Source organism: Trachinotus anak, unplaced genomic scaffold (assembly GCF_046630095.1).
Source record: "Trachinotus anak isolate AG129_WGS33_773 ecotype Australia unplaced genomic scaffold, CSIRO_AGI_Tana_v1 ptg000009l, whole genome shotgun sequence".
Taxonomy (NCBI): Eukaryota; Metazoa; Chordata; class Actinopteri; order Carangiformes; family Carangidae; genus Trachinotus; species Trachinotus anak.
In genome coordinates this window covers 13,822,462-13,843,048 of record NW_027273860.1, presented here as the reverse complement: position 1 = coordinate 13,843,048, position 20,587 = coordinate 13,822,462, and the positions used below count along the sequence as shown (strand labels likewise).

Below are 20,587 nucleotides of genomic sequence, written 5' to 3'. Positions count from 1 at the left end.
GTATTCGAGCGTCCCATGGTGAATTAGCACCCTGCACTGAGGGATTAGGGCTCAGCTGGTGTTTTGAAATGAAACAGAAGCATCTCTCCAAGAGCTGTCTGCTGTTTTTCCCCTCAGCACTCGCACACAACACCGTGCACCAGGTGTTAGTGCGTGTAATCCATCTTTACACAAGCATCTGCAACCAGATGTTCTGTCAGCTTATGTTATCCCAATGAAGCAGCCAGCGCTGGCTTAGTTGGTACGAGTCTCTGTCAGCAAACTGAAACACCCCATTAAAGAAAATCTCCTTGACTCTCCGTGTTTGTATGTAGTTCTCTCAATGTGGCAGACCTCTCATCCCCTGCCGTGCCTCATTGGACTGACTGGAGGAACAGGATGAGAGAAAGACAGAGCTAAAAATGCATCATACTCCCCTGCTCAGGAATCTCTGGTTGCGTGTGTATGAATTCCACAACAGAGAAGGTAAATTAGATCAACATGCTTTCTTAAAAACTCAGAATTTTGGCTAGGATTACATTTTATTGCTAGTTTAGCTAGTAAACATTAGGCCAGTATTTAACACTTCACACTGATGCTGCAAAGATAAACTGACTTGTAACTATGTTCACCCACCCATACAGTAGTCACAGTCCAAATTTTAAATAATAGGTATGTGCGTTTACCTTTTGACTCATGAAGTCTGTATAGAAACAATATTGACTGGCTCAGTGATGGTTTCTGGCCGCTAACAACAAACTGACAACAAACAACAAACATCTGCCTGTGAGCAAGACGCTGCCCTGCATGTGGGTGTATTTTGGAGGAATGTCTAAAAAAGGCCAGCTTCTAGAAACGTTGTGTCAGCAGGCAAAAGAGGTTATCTGTTAATGTCAGTCTGACCCCGAAACATTTTAGTTTGTCTTCCAACACCATAAAACAGTCAGGGTTATGGCACTTTACCTTCAGCACCAAGTCATTCTCATTTAGAGGCACTTTATTATATTAGCCTTGAGTGTACTCCACTAGCTGTTGGCCATGTGGCCCTCAGGTACATTAAAACTGGCTTTAACTAGTTGAGGCTGAAAGCCTTCCACAGATGCCTTGGTTTACTCAGGCAACAGTTGGAGGAAAAGGTATTTATTTCAGTCAGGTCAGGACCAAGTTACAATGACATTTTGGCTACAGCTTTACCAAAATCAAACTGTTTTCTCCTCTAATCTCCACTTTTTTTTTAATATCCAAGCATTACATAATACCATGGGTGGTACAAAGATACCATTGATCAATTTTCTGCAGTGTTGCTGTTGAAAACGTCCACCAGAAGGTATAGTGGCATACTTTTTTGTCAAGCGTCCTATTAGCAAAATTCCAGAGTTTTTTTGTGTGTAAGAGAGCTGTTCTCTGCCAAGTTTTCCTCACTTTTTTATCAACGAGGGCACCAACACTTGAAGTTCATTTTTAGTTCGTACATTGTAGATCATTCTGACGCTGATTTAATTTTAAGACATGATCATTTATTCATACTTTTCAGCTTTTCAGAAATGGAATTCATTAAGAAGGACCTACTTTATCCTTGATTGCATCAGAGTATCATTTCAAAGAATACTAAAAAAAGAAATTAAAATTATATAGCACTCACACCTTGAGAAATGGGACAGATTACATTTGGGTCTTGCTAAATCATAGAAAATATGGAGAAATTCATTGAGACCTGGAGAATATTTTTGAGCATGTATTGGGAGAAAAAGAGAGGAAATTAAATAATTAAGTCAATTATATTCTGCAATTTAAACTCCCCGGTGCTATATATTCAGCTGCATAATGATACTGGTGAACACACCTGCTAATTAGTGCTAAAATTTAAAGAAACTAATACTAGGGCTGCTATCTTTTTTGCTTAGGAAGATTGAGTGGAATGACCCGGAAGTATCTAAGTGGCAGCCATGATAAGAGGAAAGGAACTTCAATCTCTTTTAGCATAAGATACACTGGACTTTCCTTTATGAAAGGATAGAAGATAATGCTGTCCCACAATTCCTTGCATCAAGGAAAAGGAAAGGTGGTTGGGACAGGAGAATTCTCTAGACACCTAGAAGCTAACCAACTGTGTTGGCACCCGCATGTCAGTCAAAGTGGCCACGCCCTCGTTTATGCATAAATTTAAGCCTCAATAAAATTTAATTGAGTGAGTTATATTAAAACCCACTACTAGCTGACTAGCTTTTGGAGCCAGCCTCAAGTGGCCATGGACCCAAACTGTCTTGCATCAACAGTCTAGGCTGGGCGTGGTGGTGTACTAGAGTGAGGAATGTTTTCTTAGCACACTGCGGGCCTTTAATTTCAATTAATCATGGTTTTAAATGTCACAGCCTTTCTCAGTATTACTGCTGACCATGTGCATCCTTTTATGGCCACAGCATACCATCTTCCAATGGTTACTTCCGGCATGATAATGCTTCATATCACAAACTGTGATACCGTCGTGTCAAACTGGTTTCATGCACATGAGTTCAGTGTCACTTCATTGGCCTCCCCTGTCACCAGATCTGAATCCAGCACAACACCTTTGGGATGTTGTAGAACAGGAGATTAGCATGAATTTACAGCTGATAAATGTGCAGAAATGATGTGATGCAATCATGTCAACATGGACCAACATCTTGTGGAATTCATGCTAGAGGAGAACTGAGGCTGTTTTGAGAGGACACATACACCCTATCCACTATTAGTATGATGTTACTAACAAAATGCTTGGTAAGTGTAGCATAGCCACTGTATCTAGTCATGTGGCCTGCACCGGTTAGACAGAGAACGCATCCTGGTTATCCCATTCAGTATGTCAGTGACTAGCTCATTAACTGACTCAAAATGTCTTTCTAGTGGAGGATTATTATCATATGCTTAAATATGCACAATGCATTTTTAGATGTGCTATATGTAACATGCAGATATCTTTAAGTGTTTACCAAAACCAACCAGCAGAGGGCCCAGACTAAAGATTCTCTCCAGTGCTGATCTAGAATCAGGCCACCCTGTCTAAATCCCACCCTGTAGCATCACAGCATAACATAAAAGCTGTCATACAATCAGTGGATAGTGCCCGATTTATTTGGCCACTTCTGAATTTCTGTGAAGGATTTGGGTCGGTGTGGCAGAGGAGGGTGGGAGGGGAAGTGCTGACCAAGCCAGCGGCGCTTCATAATCTCAGGTTACAATCTAAGCCAACAGCTGTTTGAGCTACAGCGATGACCTAAATATTATCTGATGCATTCGGGGCTAATAGCTTTTGTCTCTCGCCAACACACACACACACACACACACACACACTGTACGAGTGAACTGGGGACAGATAAACAAACTATCAAAATAAAAACACATTATGCACACATAACAGTATTGCCCAGAATTTAATAACCATAAAAGTAAGCATGTGATCTGTCTAAGGGTATTTCAGTTTCATTCTGTATTCCAGAGAAAATTTTCAACAGTTCACAGATATACTGGAGAAAATGCTCTGTTTTCCTATGTTAATGTTAAATATGTTAATCCTGCAACCACTTGTTAAGTGTAGAGTTCAGTAAATGTGCAATTTGCTCATCTTTTGTCGTGTTCAAATGACTTCCTCCGGGGAGTATCTAAGCAGATGTGAAGTCAGTGAAGTTTATTTGAAGAAACGACTTGGCTACACAGTGCCCTTGTAACCCCTTAGCAACTCATCAACATGTATATTAGATGCACACTCTTGGAAGGCACTTAAGCTGCAATCACCATGAGGAGTTAGGAGCGTGAAATTGTGCTCTCAGAAATCCTGACAATGTTATATCACTGTTCTCCCTGTGGCTCTGTGTGTTAAAACTCGTGGCTATTTTTTTCTGCATTATTTCCACTATTCTAATGTTAAAACAGGGAGCTGACCTCTTGTGCTATAATGTGTTGGCTGTTTTTATAACAGGGTTCATATGTTAAGGATTATTGCGTTAGTTCTACCTGTCCTGTCACATTGACTGAGGCTCACACTCACACTGAGTCTCTCAAAACTGAATTAATATTGAATCATTTTTTTGTAATTGTTAGTGGATATAAATAATTAAAAAATAAATACGTCAAATATAAAAAAAAAATTCCCATCATTCTCTTATTAACTTCACAACAAAGAATGGCTGAGACATTTGAAATCATAATAAAAGTAGACCATTAATTGTTGGTTCAAGCACAACCGCATCCAAAGTTACTGTTAGCAGAAGTGTTTATTTCAGTCACATCACCCATGAGTTGTCGTTGCATGATACTTTATCACGAGAGTCAGTGTAGTTTTGCAATGTTAACATTCAGGAGAGAGCTTGAACTTTCTTCCCACCTAGGAAGATTAAACTGTTACATCACAATAGTGCTCTACATTTCAGTCTTGGTTTCAAACATTAAGACTAGAAAATACAACTCTTTGCACATCAGTATGTTAAAAAAAGAACAAAAACCATCTTGAATAAAAAATAAAAAGCTTGTCATCAAAAAGCTTTTAAAATCTCTAATATAATATATATATATATATAAGCAAAATACATTCATGGATTTCATCATAAAGCAAAAACAGAAAGCATCTAAAAATATTGCTGTTAAATGACATCAGATTCTATAAAAGCTTATGTTTCATTTTCTCAGCCAATATGACACGCCCATTAGTATTCTCCACTGAATATTTTAAAGACATTATTTCATAACATCTTTGATGGATTGCTTAAGTTTTTTTTTTGGTAGAAAGATGAACACATACTTAGTGTGTGTTAATAAGTGTCTTCTGCTCCAATACAGTGTAACACACTACAGAAACACTACTGTATTGAGCACTCATAGAGTAACAAAATGTAGACTTGACCCTCCATTAAAAAGCAATAAATATGAAAAATAAGTTATCTAACACATTTCAAGTATCAAATCCCCTGGGAATTCACTCTTTGACATCACAAAAGATGCTGAGTATTGTACACTTCTAATATACTGTCAAAGCCATTTTTAAGAGGCAAACCGGCATCCTTTTTGCTGACATTGAAAAGAATTCAATTGAGGATGCAAAGGTAAGTTGACAAATACAACCTTCAGTCCTCTCTCCTCTTTCAGGAACCCTGCTGGTAATTCTAGGCTCACCCTGAGCTCGAGAGATGGTAGAAAAACATTGGAGACAAACCTGTCCAGCATAAAACTTCTGAACTACTAAAGTTAGGGTTAGTGTACATGACATCCTTCGAGGCAATGGCATTATTTCCTTTTCCCGGCAGCAAGGTGTCTCTTGGTTACAGCCTCCAGTCGCCTCCTCTCAGCCTCCTCAGCTTTCTTCCTTTCTTCTTTTAGCTCCTTGTACCGCCATTTTGGGATCTGCAGCAGGTGCCCCCCTCCATCTTTGGCGCTACTCTTCCTCCGAATCTTTTCTGGTTCATAAGTTGGCGTGGGTGCCTTGGACACCCTCACTTTGGGGATGCTGAAGCCCGGCCTGACACTGCTCCTCCTCAGCACCATGTGCATGGGCAGTAGACTGGTTCTTCGCAATTCCAGTGCTTCATTATAAGCCACAATACCCAGGCTGGAGCTCCTGTGCCGAGGCACCAGGCTCTGGGCCTGGAGGCTGGCCCGGCGGTCTAAAGTGTTCTTGGCCACTAGTGTGACCCGGGAGTTCTGGAAGAGTTTGAGGTGGGTGTCCACCCTGTCGGGATTGACGGAGCGGAGCTCTTTGGCGCGCTGCTGGCGGACGATCTCAGGGACTGCATAGCGCCGCTTGCCCACACTTGGGGGACTGTCAGGACACACCTGAAACAAAATCAACAGTCTCTGAATGGTTTTACTTGTTATAATATCAGTAGCTCTGCAGTAGCAATAGTAGTGATAGTAACAGAATTCTAGGTCTTTTATTAATGAAAAGCAGTGCTCAGTTTCCCCTTTGTTTTGATTGCAGCACTGGTAATCTTGTGTAAATAACCTGCTTATCGGATAAAGCTGACGTTAATTATATCCTTTAATTACTATGAACTAATCCAATGAAAAAAACTGAGAATTTTCTGGTAAAATAAAAGATAAATTAGTGGCTTTTAACAGCATTACAACAACAATATTATCATTAGTTTATTTGCACATCACTTGTATGTAGTGACAGACTGACAGACAGACTTTATGCTACGACTAGATAAACGCAAACAGACACATTTTGCACACTAACGCAGAAACACACAAATAACTCAAGTCAAATTTCATGCCTGAAGGTGATTTCCACATTGTACAAGAATATTTTGCTCCACTGGAAGATAAGAAAATGAGCTGATATCTCCAACCATGCTGACTATGTACAGAAACCACCAGGGATAATGCAGATGAGAGCAGCTTTAAAGACCTTCACCTTAAAAAATGCTTCCTTATCTCAAAGAGTTGTACTCATTGCTTCACCTTATCTCAGCTTATGTTCGAAAAAAGCTTGTTGTGATGGAGGAACGTGTGGGTTAGAGTAGATGTGTTCTTGGATCTCGTGGTATAGAGTTTAATGCTGATTAATGAATAACTGGATAATGACCAGTAGTAAGCATCATCTAGAGCTTCATTACTCACCGTATGGCATGCTATTGCAATGAAAGGGCTCCTCATGGCCGTTGTAATAGAAACCATGTGGTCAATGACACCGGCATCTTCAGGGTTGGTGACATTTGCAATGTTGAAGACGTTCCGCACTGTGTCGGACAGGCGCTTCAGGCAGCCACGGGGCTCCTGGGCTTTGGCCACCAGTGATGCCAGCGGGGGCCACTCTAGACTGGGAGAGCAAGTTTGACATAAATCCAGTTTGCTCTTCATAATCATAAGGCAAACAGTGCACTCTCACATGACTCTTACAACTTATTATGACTCTGTACCCTCAGTTTTTCTTAATTCCTCATTTCTTAGTTTCTTGCATTGTGTATTTTGCTGTCTTTCTTTTGTTGCTTGTGTTTTTGTGATTGTTTCTTGTGCACAGGTCTCTCTTGCAAAAGAGATCATTATCTCAATGAGACTAAATAAAAAACATGTTTCTTTTATTCTACGACGTTATCTTGCTTAGTGCATGTACAGTGTGTCATTGTGTTTGTCTTGGGCTGGGTATTTTTTATCCCTTTCTTATGAAACAACTGCCTCTTGCGTTAACCCTCCTTAATCTTCAATCAACAGCTTTTTCACATTAAACTTTGTGAGAAATAGTACGATTTATTAAACATATCTCACACTGACTCTGTGACCTTGTGCTGAATGTTTAAATCTCCATGTAGCAATCAAAACTTGCGCTTTCATCTGTGGGAATGTTGTGTCGATGTGGGAAGCAGTGTGCTGGGTTGTTGGATATCAAGGTGAAAATTAATGATGGCAGCAAATAGCCAGAAAAGCAAAGTGCAGTGAATCTAAACATGGCCAGAACACAGATGAAAAGATGACTAGTCCATAACTACATAGTTAGAATGCAGGTCAGGATTATTTGTTTTCTACAGCTGGTTGGCAGCCAGCTCAAGATGCTGGGTTTATGAAGTAGCCCAAGTGAAGAGTCAGAGAAAAGGGCTGCTTGCAAAATGACTAATTTTTGAAATATTGCAGCCCCAATATTTTGTTCATAAACAGATTTCTGCCTGCTTCCCTCTGAACACAATTTGACAAACAGACACACAGAGAAACAAATTGATCCAGCTGTTAGTTTTACCTGTACGTATCCGAGTACTGGTAAGGACAGGGTCGTTCCATCAGACGTGTAATCACCCAGGCGGTTTCATAACGCCCTGTAAATAAGGCCCACTCCCTGGCAGTCATGTGGCGGCCGAAGTCTCTGGCATTCAGGGCAGCCCCTGGTAGACACAACAAATAGAAATGTCAATGAAAGAGCATAGCAGAGGGTGGATACACAAAGATGTGGGTTGAAAGATAACAAGCTGGAGATAGAAAGAGTTAGATGTGCTCAGAAGTGAAGAGGAGGGCAAAGAAATGATTGAAGATTCAAAAGTTTGTGTCTCAGTCTGCTATCTAATGCACACCATCCTTACACATCTCACCAGGCCAGATAGGAAATGCACAAAATGCCAAAATAAACATTTTGATAAATCAATCTAAAGGTGTCATTCCCATCATTAAAGTCAAACTAAAACCTCTGCCTCTATGATTTGGCATATAATCTCTCTATTAGTTCCACTCTTATGGGTAAAAAAGAGAATTCTCATCTGAATCGCTGCCAAAACGTGTTCAAATTGTCCATCTGTCCAAATTTCTGAAAATCTGTTCACAGTTTTCTGAGCTGCCCGATGGCAGAGTAATGGTAGAGTAAACAACATTCTGTGGTTGTAATCAGTAAAATCTGCACATAAATCCAGGTAATTTGTAAAAATCTACTGCGGCATGTTCGCAACATGTTTCTGTTACTGAGACATTTGTTTCTGCGCATGAAATTTGATAGCTGTAAGAGTTTTGTACGTTTACTGTGATCACACACACACTTGCCTCACCTGCCATCATGAGCGAGCGCACACATTCCACCCGGCCCTGCATGGCAGCTTTCATCAGAGCCGTGAAGCCGTGGCAGTTTCTCCTCTCGATGTCCAACCCGGAGTAGTAGTTGAGCAGATAGTTGGTTATTGTTATGTGGCCTTGAAGGACAGAGCGACAGAAAACCATCGCTGTCAGTCTCCGTTCACAATCTGTAAGCATAACGTTGGCTTGGAAAAGACCTGCCAAACGCTCCTTCACACTTGTCCTCCATGTTTTAGACGCACAAGATCTACGTCAATATGCTTTCATACAAAACACTCGTCACTTCTGTTGCGGAAGGCTTGAGAACAGCGAGTGCAGACTTGTGTTTTTGATGCTCGTCTGTGCGTGTTCATCTGTCTCAGCATTAGTGCCACACTGTGCGTGTACTTGTATCTGTGCGTGCATGTGTTCCACAGTACAATGAACCAGTCTGTGTGTATCTGTGTGTATGTGAGTCTGAGCCTGTGTTTGATTTGCGTGTGTGTGTACGTGGAACTCACCTGCTTGTGCAGCAGTGATTAGAGCTGTGTTTCCCTCGCTGTCCTGCCAGTTGACATCCAGGTACGGACACTGAGACAGCGCTATGACAACATCCACGTAACCTTGGTAACATGCAATCAAGAGCCCTATCTGGGAGAGAAAGTGACGGGACAGAACGTAGAGATAGGGGAGTTAAAATAGGAGGAAAAGGGAGAGAGGCTTAAGTTTAGAATCAGCAAAATTGTTCAGGAAAGAAAAAACTTGCTTAAGGAGATAAAGTCAAACTCCAGTGCTGACATCTAGGAAGTAGTATGAAGAAAAATTTGATAATGGCAGGGTCAGTAAGAATCCATATAAGACCGGGGGACATTTGTGCATCTTTCAAAACTATTATCCATAAATAAATATGACATCTGTTATGTTTTCACTGAGACCTGAACCGTCTTGAACTCAGCGGAAAAATAAGCTGTCTCCCTCGCTGTGTGTATGTGCCTGTGTTTGTGTGTGTTCGTGCCAGAATAGGTGCCCTTTTATGTGTGTGGATGAATGTGTAAATGTTAGTCTCTGAGCGTGAGTTCATGTGAGTACGAGAGTCGTGGAAAACTAAAAGTTGTAAAAGTTGAGTACTTTCCAGAAGGTGCACGCCTCATCAGCCAAGACAAACAAGTTTACCACCAGAGAGAGAAGAGAGATGGGGGCGGGGGGAATTTAGGAACACACAGTTCTCAATTGACATATCATATGCAGTCTATGTAAACATTAGTACATGAACTATTTCTGTTAGAAAGAAATGTCTTTCACTAGATGTGTCAGAGCAGAATTGGATACATTTGGAATACGCTTTCATTTCACAAATTAGTAAATATATGAACAATGTAATGAGAATAAATGTGAGGGTGTACAAAGTGCACAAATGTTCATAAGTGTAACTTGCAAAGCCCTTGCTATCAGAAAAAATAAAGCTGCAACAAACATCAATGTGTTGGTCATAATGATTAATTAATTAATTATCAATTGAAAAGGCAGCTGACCCTACTGGGACTATTAATTAGTGCTGGAAATGTCCACCAGTCAGACAGACAGCACCTGCATCAGCTGCAAGACAAATATGTATGTATTCTGCCGAGATTAACAAGGAAATGCTGTCTGCATTTTAATTCTCATCTTGTGTTTTCAACAACAGGAACATGTCTCGCTGCACTTTTACCACTACATCTTACTTATATCTATATTTGAAGGTGTTTCTGTTATGTGAGATTGAATCAAATATGCTCAAATCGAACATGGTCAAGTTGACGACAAACAGCAGCTGAAAGGCAGCGTACTGGCTTAGCTGGAGGTCATGGAGGTGTGTCATACTGTAAAACACATGGTGATTGAAACAGAGTCAATATCAACTACCACCTCCCAGTTTCTGTGAAAATCCAATTGACCCGACTGCAGGACAAGTCAATATACAAAGACACCATGGTGTATTGAACTTCTTTGCGTATATTTAACATCATCTGGATATGAGAATCTTGTTAAAAATCAGACTTTGCAGGCAAGAGGAATGCATGAAGTTCAGTATGTAGGTAAGATCTTACAATTTGTTCGACATTTAATAATCCTTGAGCAGGCTTGATTCATGAACCTGCCTCTGTGTCATGATGTTCTCTTCGTTAAAGCACTCAAAGCAACTCTTGACAAAATGAGTTTTTTGTCTTGGTTCCCAGCACACTGTGTTACAAAAGCTCTGTCTCACTGAAATGAATAAAGAGATGATTGGTACAGATAGGACCTGAAGGTTTAAACAGGTTTACAAAGTTTCTGCCAACCTCTCCAAAAACCAACTCCTACCCACCAAACCACACAGACACCCACACACACACACCCACACACACACGGATAAAGATGTGCATCTCCACATACTGAATATTACAACTCACTACAGTTAAAATATAAAAACCTCATGTAAAATACCCACAGTTTAGTATATACAATTCATCCTATACAAATGTGTCAGGTTGCGGATGATTTTAATCAAGCCTTAATTTATTATTACATATTAACAAAACATGGTCTGATAAATCCTACAATTATAGCTTTTTGCTGAAGTATGGCAAGGATTGCCTGAAAGCACAGTTTCTTGTTAACATATAGCAATTTAGCGTTTAATTATCTCTGCAGCAGAGGCTAAGTTAAAACGATGTCTTAAAGCATTTACAAGACAAGAGGTGTTTTTTTCACCTGTAAGGCGAACTTAAACTTTTGGCTACAACGAGCCAGGCTGTCAGCCAGCTGGAGATGTAGTCACATTACTGTTGTCAGCCCTGAGAGATTTAAGGGGAAAAGGTGGAGAGAGGTCCTGTGGAGTAACTGGTGGATTGTCTGGAAGAAGTTCACATATAATGGCACAGCTACAAATAGCTCTATCTGGTGAGACACACACATGCAGACCTTGTCTGGCTCTCTCTCTCTCACTGTCTCACACACATTCTTGGCAACCCTCCAGCCTTGCTGTGATGTACTGTAGAAGCACGCCCTGCAGCATGTCTGGAGCAATTTCATCAGACAGTGTCCTATTTTCTCTGTGAAACTTTCTCACACACACACACAAACACATGAGCATGTAACTTCTTGCTTTTTCTTTTCTTGCGGACTAAGATTTTCTACTCATCATATCCCCATCATACACACAGGAATACATTTTACAAATCCATCGTGCTCTGATTGTGATGCACTCTACTAGTAGTTGCTGGCAATGTTGGCATTTGAAGAGTACAGTAATTGCAGAGACACACAGGAATCGAAAAAAAAAGGCAGCTGTGCTACACAATATTACCCACTCAGTGACTAAAGGGATAAAAATAACAACACAATCTGGCAGTTCAACAACCCTAAAACAATCAAGAGAGGTACCACCAAGGGTGGATGAGCGTGTATGAAGTGCATGTGTGTATAAAAAGATAGGGCTACAATAAAATGTAAAGAGAGGCTTTGAGCATGACAGATTCAAATCCTCACAAGTAGTTTTTTTTTACTGTAATTATGTATTTTGTATGTAGACCAAATAAAGATGAAGACTAAGCTTCAAATGTAACACATGTAGGTAGCATTTCTTTTTTTCATTCATGTTGCCTATAAACGTGAAAGCAAGGCATCTTTTTCCTTTTCACACAGCTATCAAACACTGGCAATTTAAGCTGCTATCTGCCACTTTACAACATTCAACACTGTGCAGCACCTACTGTGCTGGTCGAAAAGTGGAAGCTAGTCATCACCCAAACTTTTTGTTATCTCAAACCTGATGTGTGTCAGTGGCAAGCTCCTGCAACATCAGTTGTTTTTGTCCTGCACTGTAGTAATGTAGGTGATGGCAACTGTCCAGATTGTCAAACCTCATACCAACAGGTGACAACATTGGCCCCAGGCCAGTTCAAACCTACAGAGCAATGTCTTGGAAAACAACCATGTAAGGTAGCTTGTGGGGTTTCTGACCTCTGATTGTGCTCATGCACGCGCATGAAGACGCACATGCATTGGGACAACAGTTTCACACTGTTTGACTGACCTACAGTCGGCTGTTATGTACCATGATATGCAGCAATGTGCCAACATGGCGTGGAAGAAGAAGACTGCTATCTTGTAATCATTAGATATAAACAACGAAGGATTTGAAATACTTAAAAATCAGCTTTGCACGTATTTTATAAAAAAAAAAAAAAAAGGGAATGTATTCAACTCATTATTAACATGTTAGACCTAAAGAATACACACAATGTGTTTTGGTTAAAACTGAATGCAAACACACACCTCTGACAGTGATACAGCAAACACTTTTTATGCTACAGTTATTTCAATAATTAAATTACAGCACTGATCTCATCAGCTGATACCAGAAATTCACATCCACAGGAGAACACTAATACAGGAGCTGCTATTTTATTGTATAAAAAATTTGGTTTTGGAAATGACAACTTTGACCAAATAAGTACACACACCATCTGCAATCAAGGTCAGTGGGCTCTGATAAAGTCTGAACACAGACACATACACACAAACATTCTGGTCAACTTATTATTAGCCCATATAGACACAAACACAGACAAAGACACCAACACACACGCACACACACACACACACACACACACACACACACACATCCACATACACTCAGTAATCTGGGGAATATCCAGAGCTAGGAATAGAAAGGCTTAGCCTGATCAGCGAGAGGGACAGAGCGAGGGGGAGGGAGAGAGACATAACAGTGTATTTACAGTTATTGTGAGATGCTGTAATAATTGGCTCCAATGTGAATGACATAATACCAAGTGTAACCCTCAAAAATCCTCATAGACACACAGTTTTAACAGGTTTCCCTAGCCAATATTCAACTATGTTAAGTGTTTCTTATTGAAATAATGTGAAACCAAAAGAGACTCATTTGCACGTTTGCACTTATTAGCCCATTTGTGCCCAGATTTTCTTCAGAGTTGTAATTGTATTTTATCAGTTGAGTCCCTCTGAATCATTCTATGTATTTATTTTTTCCATTTTGTACTTATGAAAAATAGCATTTTTATGACTGGCAACAATTGTTGCCACTCACAGAAATAAGCCCATGAACAAAAAAATATTTATCCTAGGTACATTTTTTTTACTCTAGAGACTTGAATGATTAAATAATTATAAATATGTTTGGGGGTAAAATCATAAGAAATTTATGAAAATGACCTCTTTCCAGGAAGATTTGCATCCGCCATTTCTTCAGCCGGAAGGAGCAGGAAGCAGATGATGCCATGCGATAGGAAGCACTTGGAAACCATTTTTTAGAAATCAAAACCTTTGTCTAAGTTGTCTACTAGCATATAAGTGGAAAAAGTTGCATTAGTACCTTTGAGATTTTTTATGGTGAGTCGAAAATGACAGTGATACACTTTGGCAACAATTGTTGCCAGTGGGGCAAAACGGGTTAGTATCACGGAAAGCAGCACAGCATCCTCCAAGAAGCACAGAGGAATTGATTAACTTTCGCTGCTGTTGAAATGAAAGACAATCCAGAATAATTTACTTAACAGATTCTGTAAGTAGTTTATAACCAATAATCAGTTTATCGTTTTTTTCTGTATATGGGTTTAAAAATGGATGAAACTAATCAGATACAAGCCCTATTAATCCAGGCAAGTGCCTGATTATGCCCTGTGAGGCTGCTCATTCTACTACCACTAAAAAATTGACAGGTTTTCTTAACAAATAGCAAAATTATCATACACACAAAAACAACTAGGATAGCATTCCAAACAAACCCATTTAACCTCCACATATTTTTTTTAAACCCCTGCAGGTTTCCTAAACCATTGTGATTGCTTCACTAAACCAATCTAACCTTCTTGTTTCCTAAATAAGGACTTAGCCACACCTCATTTTTTCCCAAATAAGCACTGGTCTAAATCCTGCAGGTCTTCCAGGCGACAAACTGTACCTCTGCAGCCTGCTGCGTAAACCAAATATAAAACTTTGCATTCGTTTTGCATTTTACAGTACATCTTTGTGTTGAGGGACACGTACACACACGGGCAAACACACTGTAGACTGCCCTCAATCACATACACTAGAAGCATTGCTGCCACAGACGCAGCCTACCAGGCCATGTTTCTGTCAATAGCCTCCCTGTTCTCTCTGTCTTTCTATCTGCAGCTGAGCTTTCACATGGCTGTATCAAATCAGATATGTATGACTGTCACTTTGATTTTTCCACATATCTATATTTGCTAGCAGCATCATGCTTGCTACCGTCTGCAGTGCCAAACTTCTGCCTCTCCCCGCGTGTCCCTCATTTAGTCTGCTTGCTTGTTGACGTGACGGTCGATGTGTGTGTCGGTCAGCGGTGCTTTCTGTTCTGTCAGATGCTCCGTGGTTAACTTTGTCACTTGCTGTTTTGGCAGGTCCGACTGAAGCATACTGTACCTGTCATGCTTTTTCACCTGATCTCAGCCTATTTGGAGACTCAGGTTTTCTAAGGGAGGAGTATGTATGTGTGTGTGTGTGTGTGCGTGCTTGTGTGTGTGAGTGTGTGTGTGTGTCTGTGCGAGAGAGAGAGAGAGAGAGAGAGAGGAGAGCAAGAGAAAGTCAGAGAGGTAACAGTCAGGCAGGGTGGCCTCATTTAAGTTGATTGGATTCTGTGTGTCTGTGTGCATGTGAGCGTGTGTGCGTATGTATTGAGTTTGTGAGCATGACAGCTTATCCACTCTATGAGGGACACACACTGTCCTAAACAGGGTCAGAGGTGCCAGAGGACACCAATTTTAATTTGATACATGGCACTGACATTAACACACACACACACACACACACACACACACACTGACAGTCAATATTTAAAAGGTATAACCCTGATGTTCATTACTTAAATTCATCTTTTACTTTTTACAGCACAATCCCAGTAGTTTGTTGAAATGTCACGCATCACATCAGCCATTGCAGTCACAACACTGGGAACTCAGTGATTCTGACAGTGACAGTATATATAATTACTGTGCTGTAATCATATAGAGGGAGAATTAAATACAAGTACTTGCATATGACCTACATAATGGCTTGTCATTAGGTTTCTTGCTAAGTTTAGTATTAATGCTGCTCAGTTGAAACATGGACTGTTTTGCTCTGTCTTCTAAGGGTGCAGGGGACAGGCTGTCTGTTTATGTCAACAACTGTTTGTCCGGTTGGTTTTCTTGTAATTCCAGTTAATTTAGTTTCAACATGTGTGCTTGGCAGTGGAAAGCAAAGTTTTATTACTTATCAAAGTCTAGGCTAAGACAAAAAGTGGGTTCGCAAAAAGACTCAAACAGGCCTCCAGAAAACATGATGGAAAAATAATGTAGGATAACTTATGTTTATGACCATAGATAGATAAGTTGTCTAATAAGCCTCAAAATATATTCACAAGATTTTTTTTTTTTTTAGCATTTCTGCTGTATTTTTTAGAGTAGTAGAGATAGACAAGCAAGTCAGGGAATGACATGCAGCACACCCAAACCCAGGCTGCTGTGGTAAGGACTAAGCCTTAGCACATGTTACACACCGTACCAGGTTAGCTACCAGGGTGCTCATCATTAACTATTTTTTCTTTAAAATGTAGGGTTGAAGTGTTCAGTGTAGGTCTTTATCATGGTTTTATCAAATTTCCTTTACGTTCCTAAAGGTCCAAGTTGAACCATTTGTTCTGATTGTCTCTTCTGTTATGTGACACAGATTATTTTTTTTGCAAATGTTGTTTTAGGCTCTATGACTTGTTTCTCTACCCTCTCTATGTGAATTATCCCTAATCTGTACTGTATTGCAGATGTTTTGTCCACATGAAGGACTGTTACTGTTTACTCAACTTTTTATTATGAAACTTCTTTGTGAACCACACTGATGTGATATGATCAGGTGTTGATTATGAACCACTGAACTACAAAGATCCATGTGGATACTTGGCACATATAGCTGCTGCCCTTGCGCATTCTGCAATACAAGACGCCACACAAACCTCTATCCCTTAAAAATTCATTTGTCTTTCTGTATCTTTATTTTTCCAACATAGTCTACAAAATATTAATACAGCCCACTTTTTTTCAGATTGATCTGGTTTTTCTGGTTAACCTGCTTCAACTGCAAAAAGGATATGTATTAGTTTTACACAGCCAGACAATTGCAACCGTACTATATATCAATCCTACTATTCATATATAATGCAATACTTTTATAGACTGTAAATATAATTTGACAAAACCTCTAGAGTAGTCGCTTTGCCTTCCAAGAAATGCCCCTTAAAACTGCTGATGAGAGAGAAAGGAGGAACATGTTGTACTTGGTCAAATCCAAGCCTGGCATATCACACCCATATTTGTCTTGTGCCTCACTTTGCCATACTTACTGCTATATTAGGATGTTGACATCTCTCTCAGGATGTTGAACGCGCATTCACGATCGCTAATGAGCTTTACAGATTCATATCAGCGCGGAGTTTCAGTGGACGTGTTGCTTAACCTGTATTGTGTCTGTGGGTATGTGCACATCCCAGAGGTCAGAGGGCATGGCATAAACGGTGAATGCACCAGCACACATCCTGGTTAACTATGCAAACACATGACTTTCTTGCTCTGCATCTCTCACTCCTACACACACACACATTGTCTGCAAGCATGTGTTTTGGGGAGGTTACTAAATTAATCCCAGTGCCTGTAGGACCCTTGACCTTTCTTTGTTGGGCTTTGCACAGAATGTGTGTATATGTGTGTGTTCATCTTTCTTTTTTCATAAAACACACATATTCACACGCACAGTCTATACTACAGGCTAAAGCATCAGGGAGCTCTCAACAGAAGAGAAGAAGAAAAGAAACTTCCTGGGACTACAAAAATGTTATTCTCCTCTGTCTTCCCATGAGCTCATCAGCTATTACATACATGCAGAGAAATAAGGAGAGGTGGTGAGAGATACCTGTATAGGGAAGAGGAGATGAAATGGAAGAAGAGACAAAGAGAGGTGGGGGCTGCCTCAAGGTTAGGCCTGGGTGATAAAACAATATGAAAATTGTCAGATAGAAAATCCACTTGCTCCCTCCCTGGCTCATAAACACAGCCAGTTCATACCCCTTGATTATGGAGCACACAGTGAGCCACAAACAGCCAATCATTCAGCAGGTGTGTTGTTCGCTTGCATCAGTGCGTGGAGTGAGAAAATGAGTGCAGCTGGTGAGGACGGTGAGGGAATTGTTAACAAAAAGGACAGGTCAGCTCACCAGTGTGGTATTTTTTCTAACAAATTTTGTGTGTAAACTGTGGAAAACCCTCCCGATGAAGTGATTTTATCACCTCAGCCATTTCCTTCCTCTGGATTACGCAACGTGTGGTAAGTCATGACCTAACTCCTCAAGAAACAACCCACAGGCAGTCCATGCTGGAGAGGTACTCAGCGACATCACTGTATGACAAAACATCCAAACCCCACAAGGATATAACCCACGATGTAGCATACTACTTTTCTCCTTGTCTATATTAAAAATAAGTCATTAAAAATGTTCAATAATTATCAGTATCAAGTCATATGAAAATTTTTATCGTAACAATATTTTTAGCCTTATCACCCAGCCCTACCAAAGGTTGGAGTTTCAGATTGGTTATGTAACATCAATAGTATGAGAACACAAATCAGCTAAAAAGTTAAGCAACACTTATATTTAGTGGCTTTCATATACTGTGTGTGAAGGCATGGAACCACATGCTTGGTAAACTTTTCCTGGATAGAGGGTAACAAATTATGCCAAATTATTCCAGTCACAATAACGTTGAATGCGATCCAGCAAAGAGCACATTGCCAACAAATTCAATTACTATTAGTGAAATGTCCAGATGAATAAAAACTAGTCTTGCGTTCCATAATTATGGATTCATCTCTTTGCCCTGAGCTGTAGTTCTTCGGCAGGAGTGACCTTTACGCACCAGGCGTGAAGGGATACATACTTTGATTGTACTGCAGATTAAATTTCCAATAATCTTTAGAGAAAGCAGTAATTGTTTTGATAAATTACCTCCAGTGAAAAATAGGAATTTTACTTATTCAGTCATTTGAAAAATTTGAATAATTTAAAATTATTTAATTAAACTCTTATTATCATCCTATTACAATGAAAATGCTCTTTAATATACTAATGTCATTCACCACAAACTGAGTTGAAATCAAGAATAAGCAAATGTATTCACACACGCATTCACATACACTTAAAAATGTCTGCATGACCACACACTCACACACAGAGGACTATGTGTTCTGTTAACCTTGAGGGACTTCAATCTTTTTAAAGAGCCCGAGTGTGCTTGCTCTCTCCCAACTGAGGTCTGTCATCATATAAACATACAGAAACCTGTCAGAATATACCGGTTTTGTGTGAAGAAGTTGTGAGCTCATTATAAGAATGAAGTGTGCCAAGGAACTTCAGAATAAAAGCACGTACAGGGTGTAAAATGTTTTCAAGTCAACTGGTGACACGGTAAGAAATTGTCTATTCAGTCTCCTTTTGAGTTACTTGGTTGATTACTGGCTATTAATTAACTATTGCAAATAAATTACAGACCTAATAAGATGCGGATGTAATGACTTAGGTTTTCAGGGAAGATGGCCAGCACAGTTAAACACATGGCCCAGCCTACATTAAAGGTATTAAAAAGAGGTCAGACCAGATGCTTTCCAAAGACCTGGAAATAGGCAAGTAAGCCACCGCAACAAGCTCAGGCTTCATTATTTCAATACCTACTAAATCTGAGACTTCTTATCTGAACTTGTTGCACTGACAGGACGGCGATGGCGGCTGTCTGGCTGATGTAGTCTGGTAGCAATGCACAAGAAGATTTTGTGTCCCTGAGCAAGACCTCTTCATAGCTACTCGTTCCATAACTTCTGCATCAATTATGTGACCAAATATACCATGACATGTACTGAAGTAAAAAAAAAAAACTTGCCCCGTCCCGTATGTTGTGTTGTGAAAGTACCAGCCGGGCCTACTCATGTGAAGTTACTCTGAGTGGTCCTATCATGTGCTTCATACCCTGTTGTTCCTGTCCGTTTCCTTCACGTCCTCCTCCTTCACTCCATGCCGGATCATTATCCGGACGATAGCCGCGTTGTTGGTGCAGCAGGCCTGGAAGAAAGACAGCGGCTCCGGACTTTCCGGAGACGGAGTGCGCTCTGAGTCCGCGAACGCATCATCCGGCGGGTAGAAGGAGTCGTCCGACGCGATGCTCCGACAGTCGTCCAAGTCCTCAAAGTCAACTTCCTCGAACTCATCGTCGTCTTCCTCGCCTCTGTCGTCCTCTTCATCGTCCTCTTCGCATGAACCCAGGTAGTCCTCGTCCTCGGAGTTGGACAACGGCTCCTCGGCTATGGTCGGGTGGATTTGGGCGATTTTGCCCACGACTTTTTGCTGCTGTTGAAGCTGCTTGACCCGGACCGACGATGCGCCTCCTCCATCCCTGTCGTCCGTAATCAGCACCATCTAACACCCGACCCTAGGGCACCGTCCTCCGGGTAGAGCGCAGCCTGGCATGCGGTGCGCGGGCATGTGACTGGCTGTGTCTCCAAGACAAGAAGGCTCATGCAAAAAAAAAAAAAAAAAAAAAAAAAGTATGTTACATCGTCTGCTAGAGCCTAAAATTACACAAACTCCTTAATCTGTGATACCATAGGCCTAGATAGATCAGTTTAGCACACTGCGCTCGCAGTCACCAGTCATCCCCGGAGAGCTGCTGACATGCGCCCGTCTGAGCTGCGAGCGTCCCACAAAGTGAGCTCTCAAAACGAAACCTCGTTGAGTTGCACTTTGTTTTTCCGGTTAGAGAGCTCACGGATGAAAATATTCAAATTCAGGCCGTTCAAAAGCGAAGCTGCAGCAGAAAGTAAAGTGCTGGGGACACGGCCGTCCCATCTAGGAAGGGGAGAGATAGCAGCCTGTTAACCTATAGTCACCTAATCCGATTAGATGGGACTGGGACCTCTCTCTCTTCCTCTCTCTCTCTCTCTCTCTCTCTCTGTCTGCTGATAAGGGATTAATTCTACTCTCTCTGCTGGACGCCACCCTATAGTGAAA

The 20,587-nt window shown here is 40.7% G+C and overlaps 1 protein-coding gene across 1 annotated transcript; it reads right to left on the bottom strand.

Moving 5' to 3' along the window:
- Positions 1 to 4,176: 4,176 nt before the first annotated feature.
- On the bottom strand, positions 4,177 to 20,476 carry ankrd33ba (ankyrin repeat domain 33ba). The gene is made up of 6 exons (XM_071485472.1): positions 19,550 to 20,476; positions 9,000 to 9,129; positions 8,475 to 8,615; positions 7,682 to 7,823; positions 6,571 to 6,769; positions 4,177 to 5,781 (listed from the first exon to the last, which is right to left on the bottom strand). The coding sequence occupies exons 1-6, from the start codon at positions 19,994 to 19,996 to the stop codon at positions 5,236 to 5,238; spliced, it is 1,605 nt and encodes a 534-aa protein (XP_071341573.1). The 5' UTR covers positions 19,997 to 20,476; the 3' UTR covers positions 4,177 to 5,235.
- Between the last annotated feature and the right edge of the window lie 111 nt (positions 20,477 to 20,587).

Excerpts from the sequence above, each read along its gene's own strand:
- ankrd33ba (XM_071485472.1), bottom strand. The coding sequence starts at position 19,996 with ATGGTGCTGATTACGGACGACAGGGATGGAGGAGGCGCATCGTCGGTC. Across the intron at positions 9,130-19,549 it reads AAACGGACAGGAACAACAGG|ATAGGGCTCTTGATTGCATG; the intron begins GTATGAAGCACA and ends TTTCTCTCCCAG. Across the intron at positions 8,616-8,999 it reads AATCACTGCTGCACAAGCAG|GCCACATAACAATAACCAAC; the intron begins GTGAGTTCCACG and ends CTGTCCTTCAAG.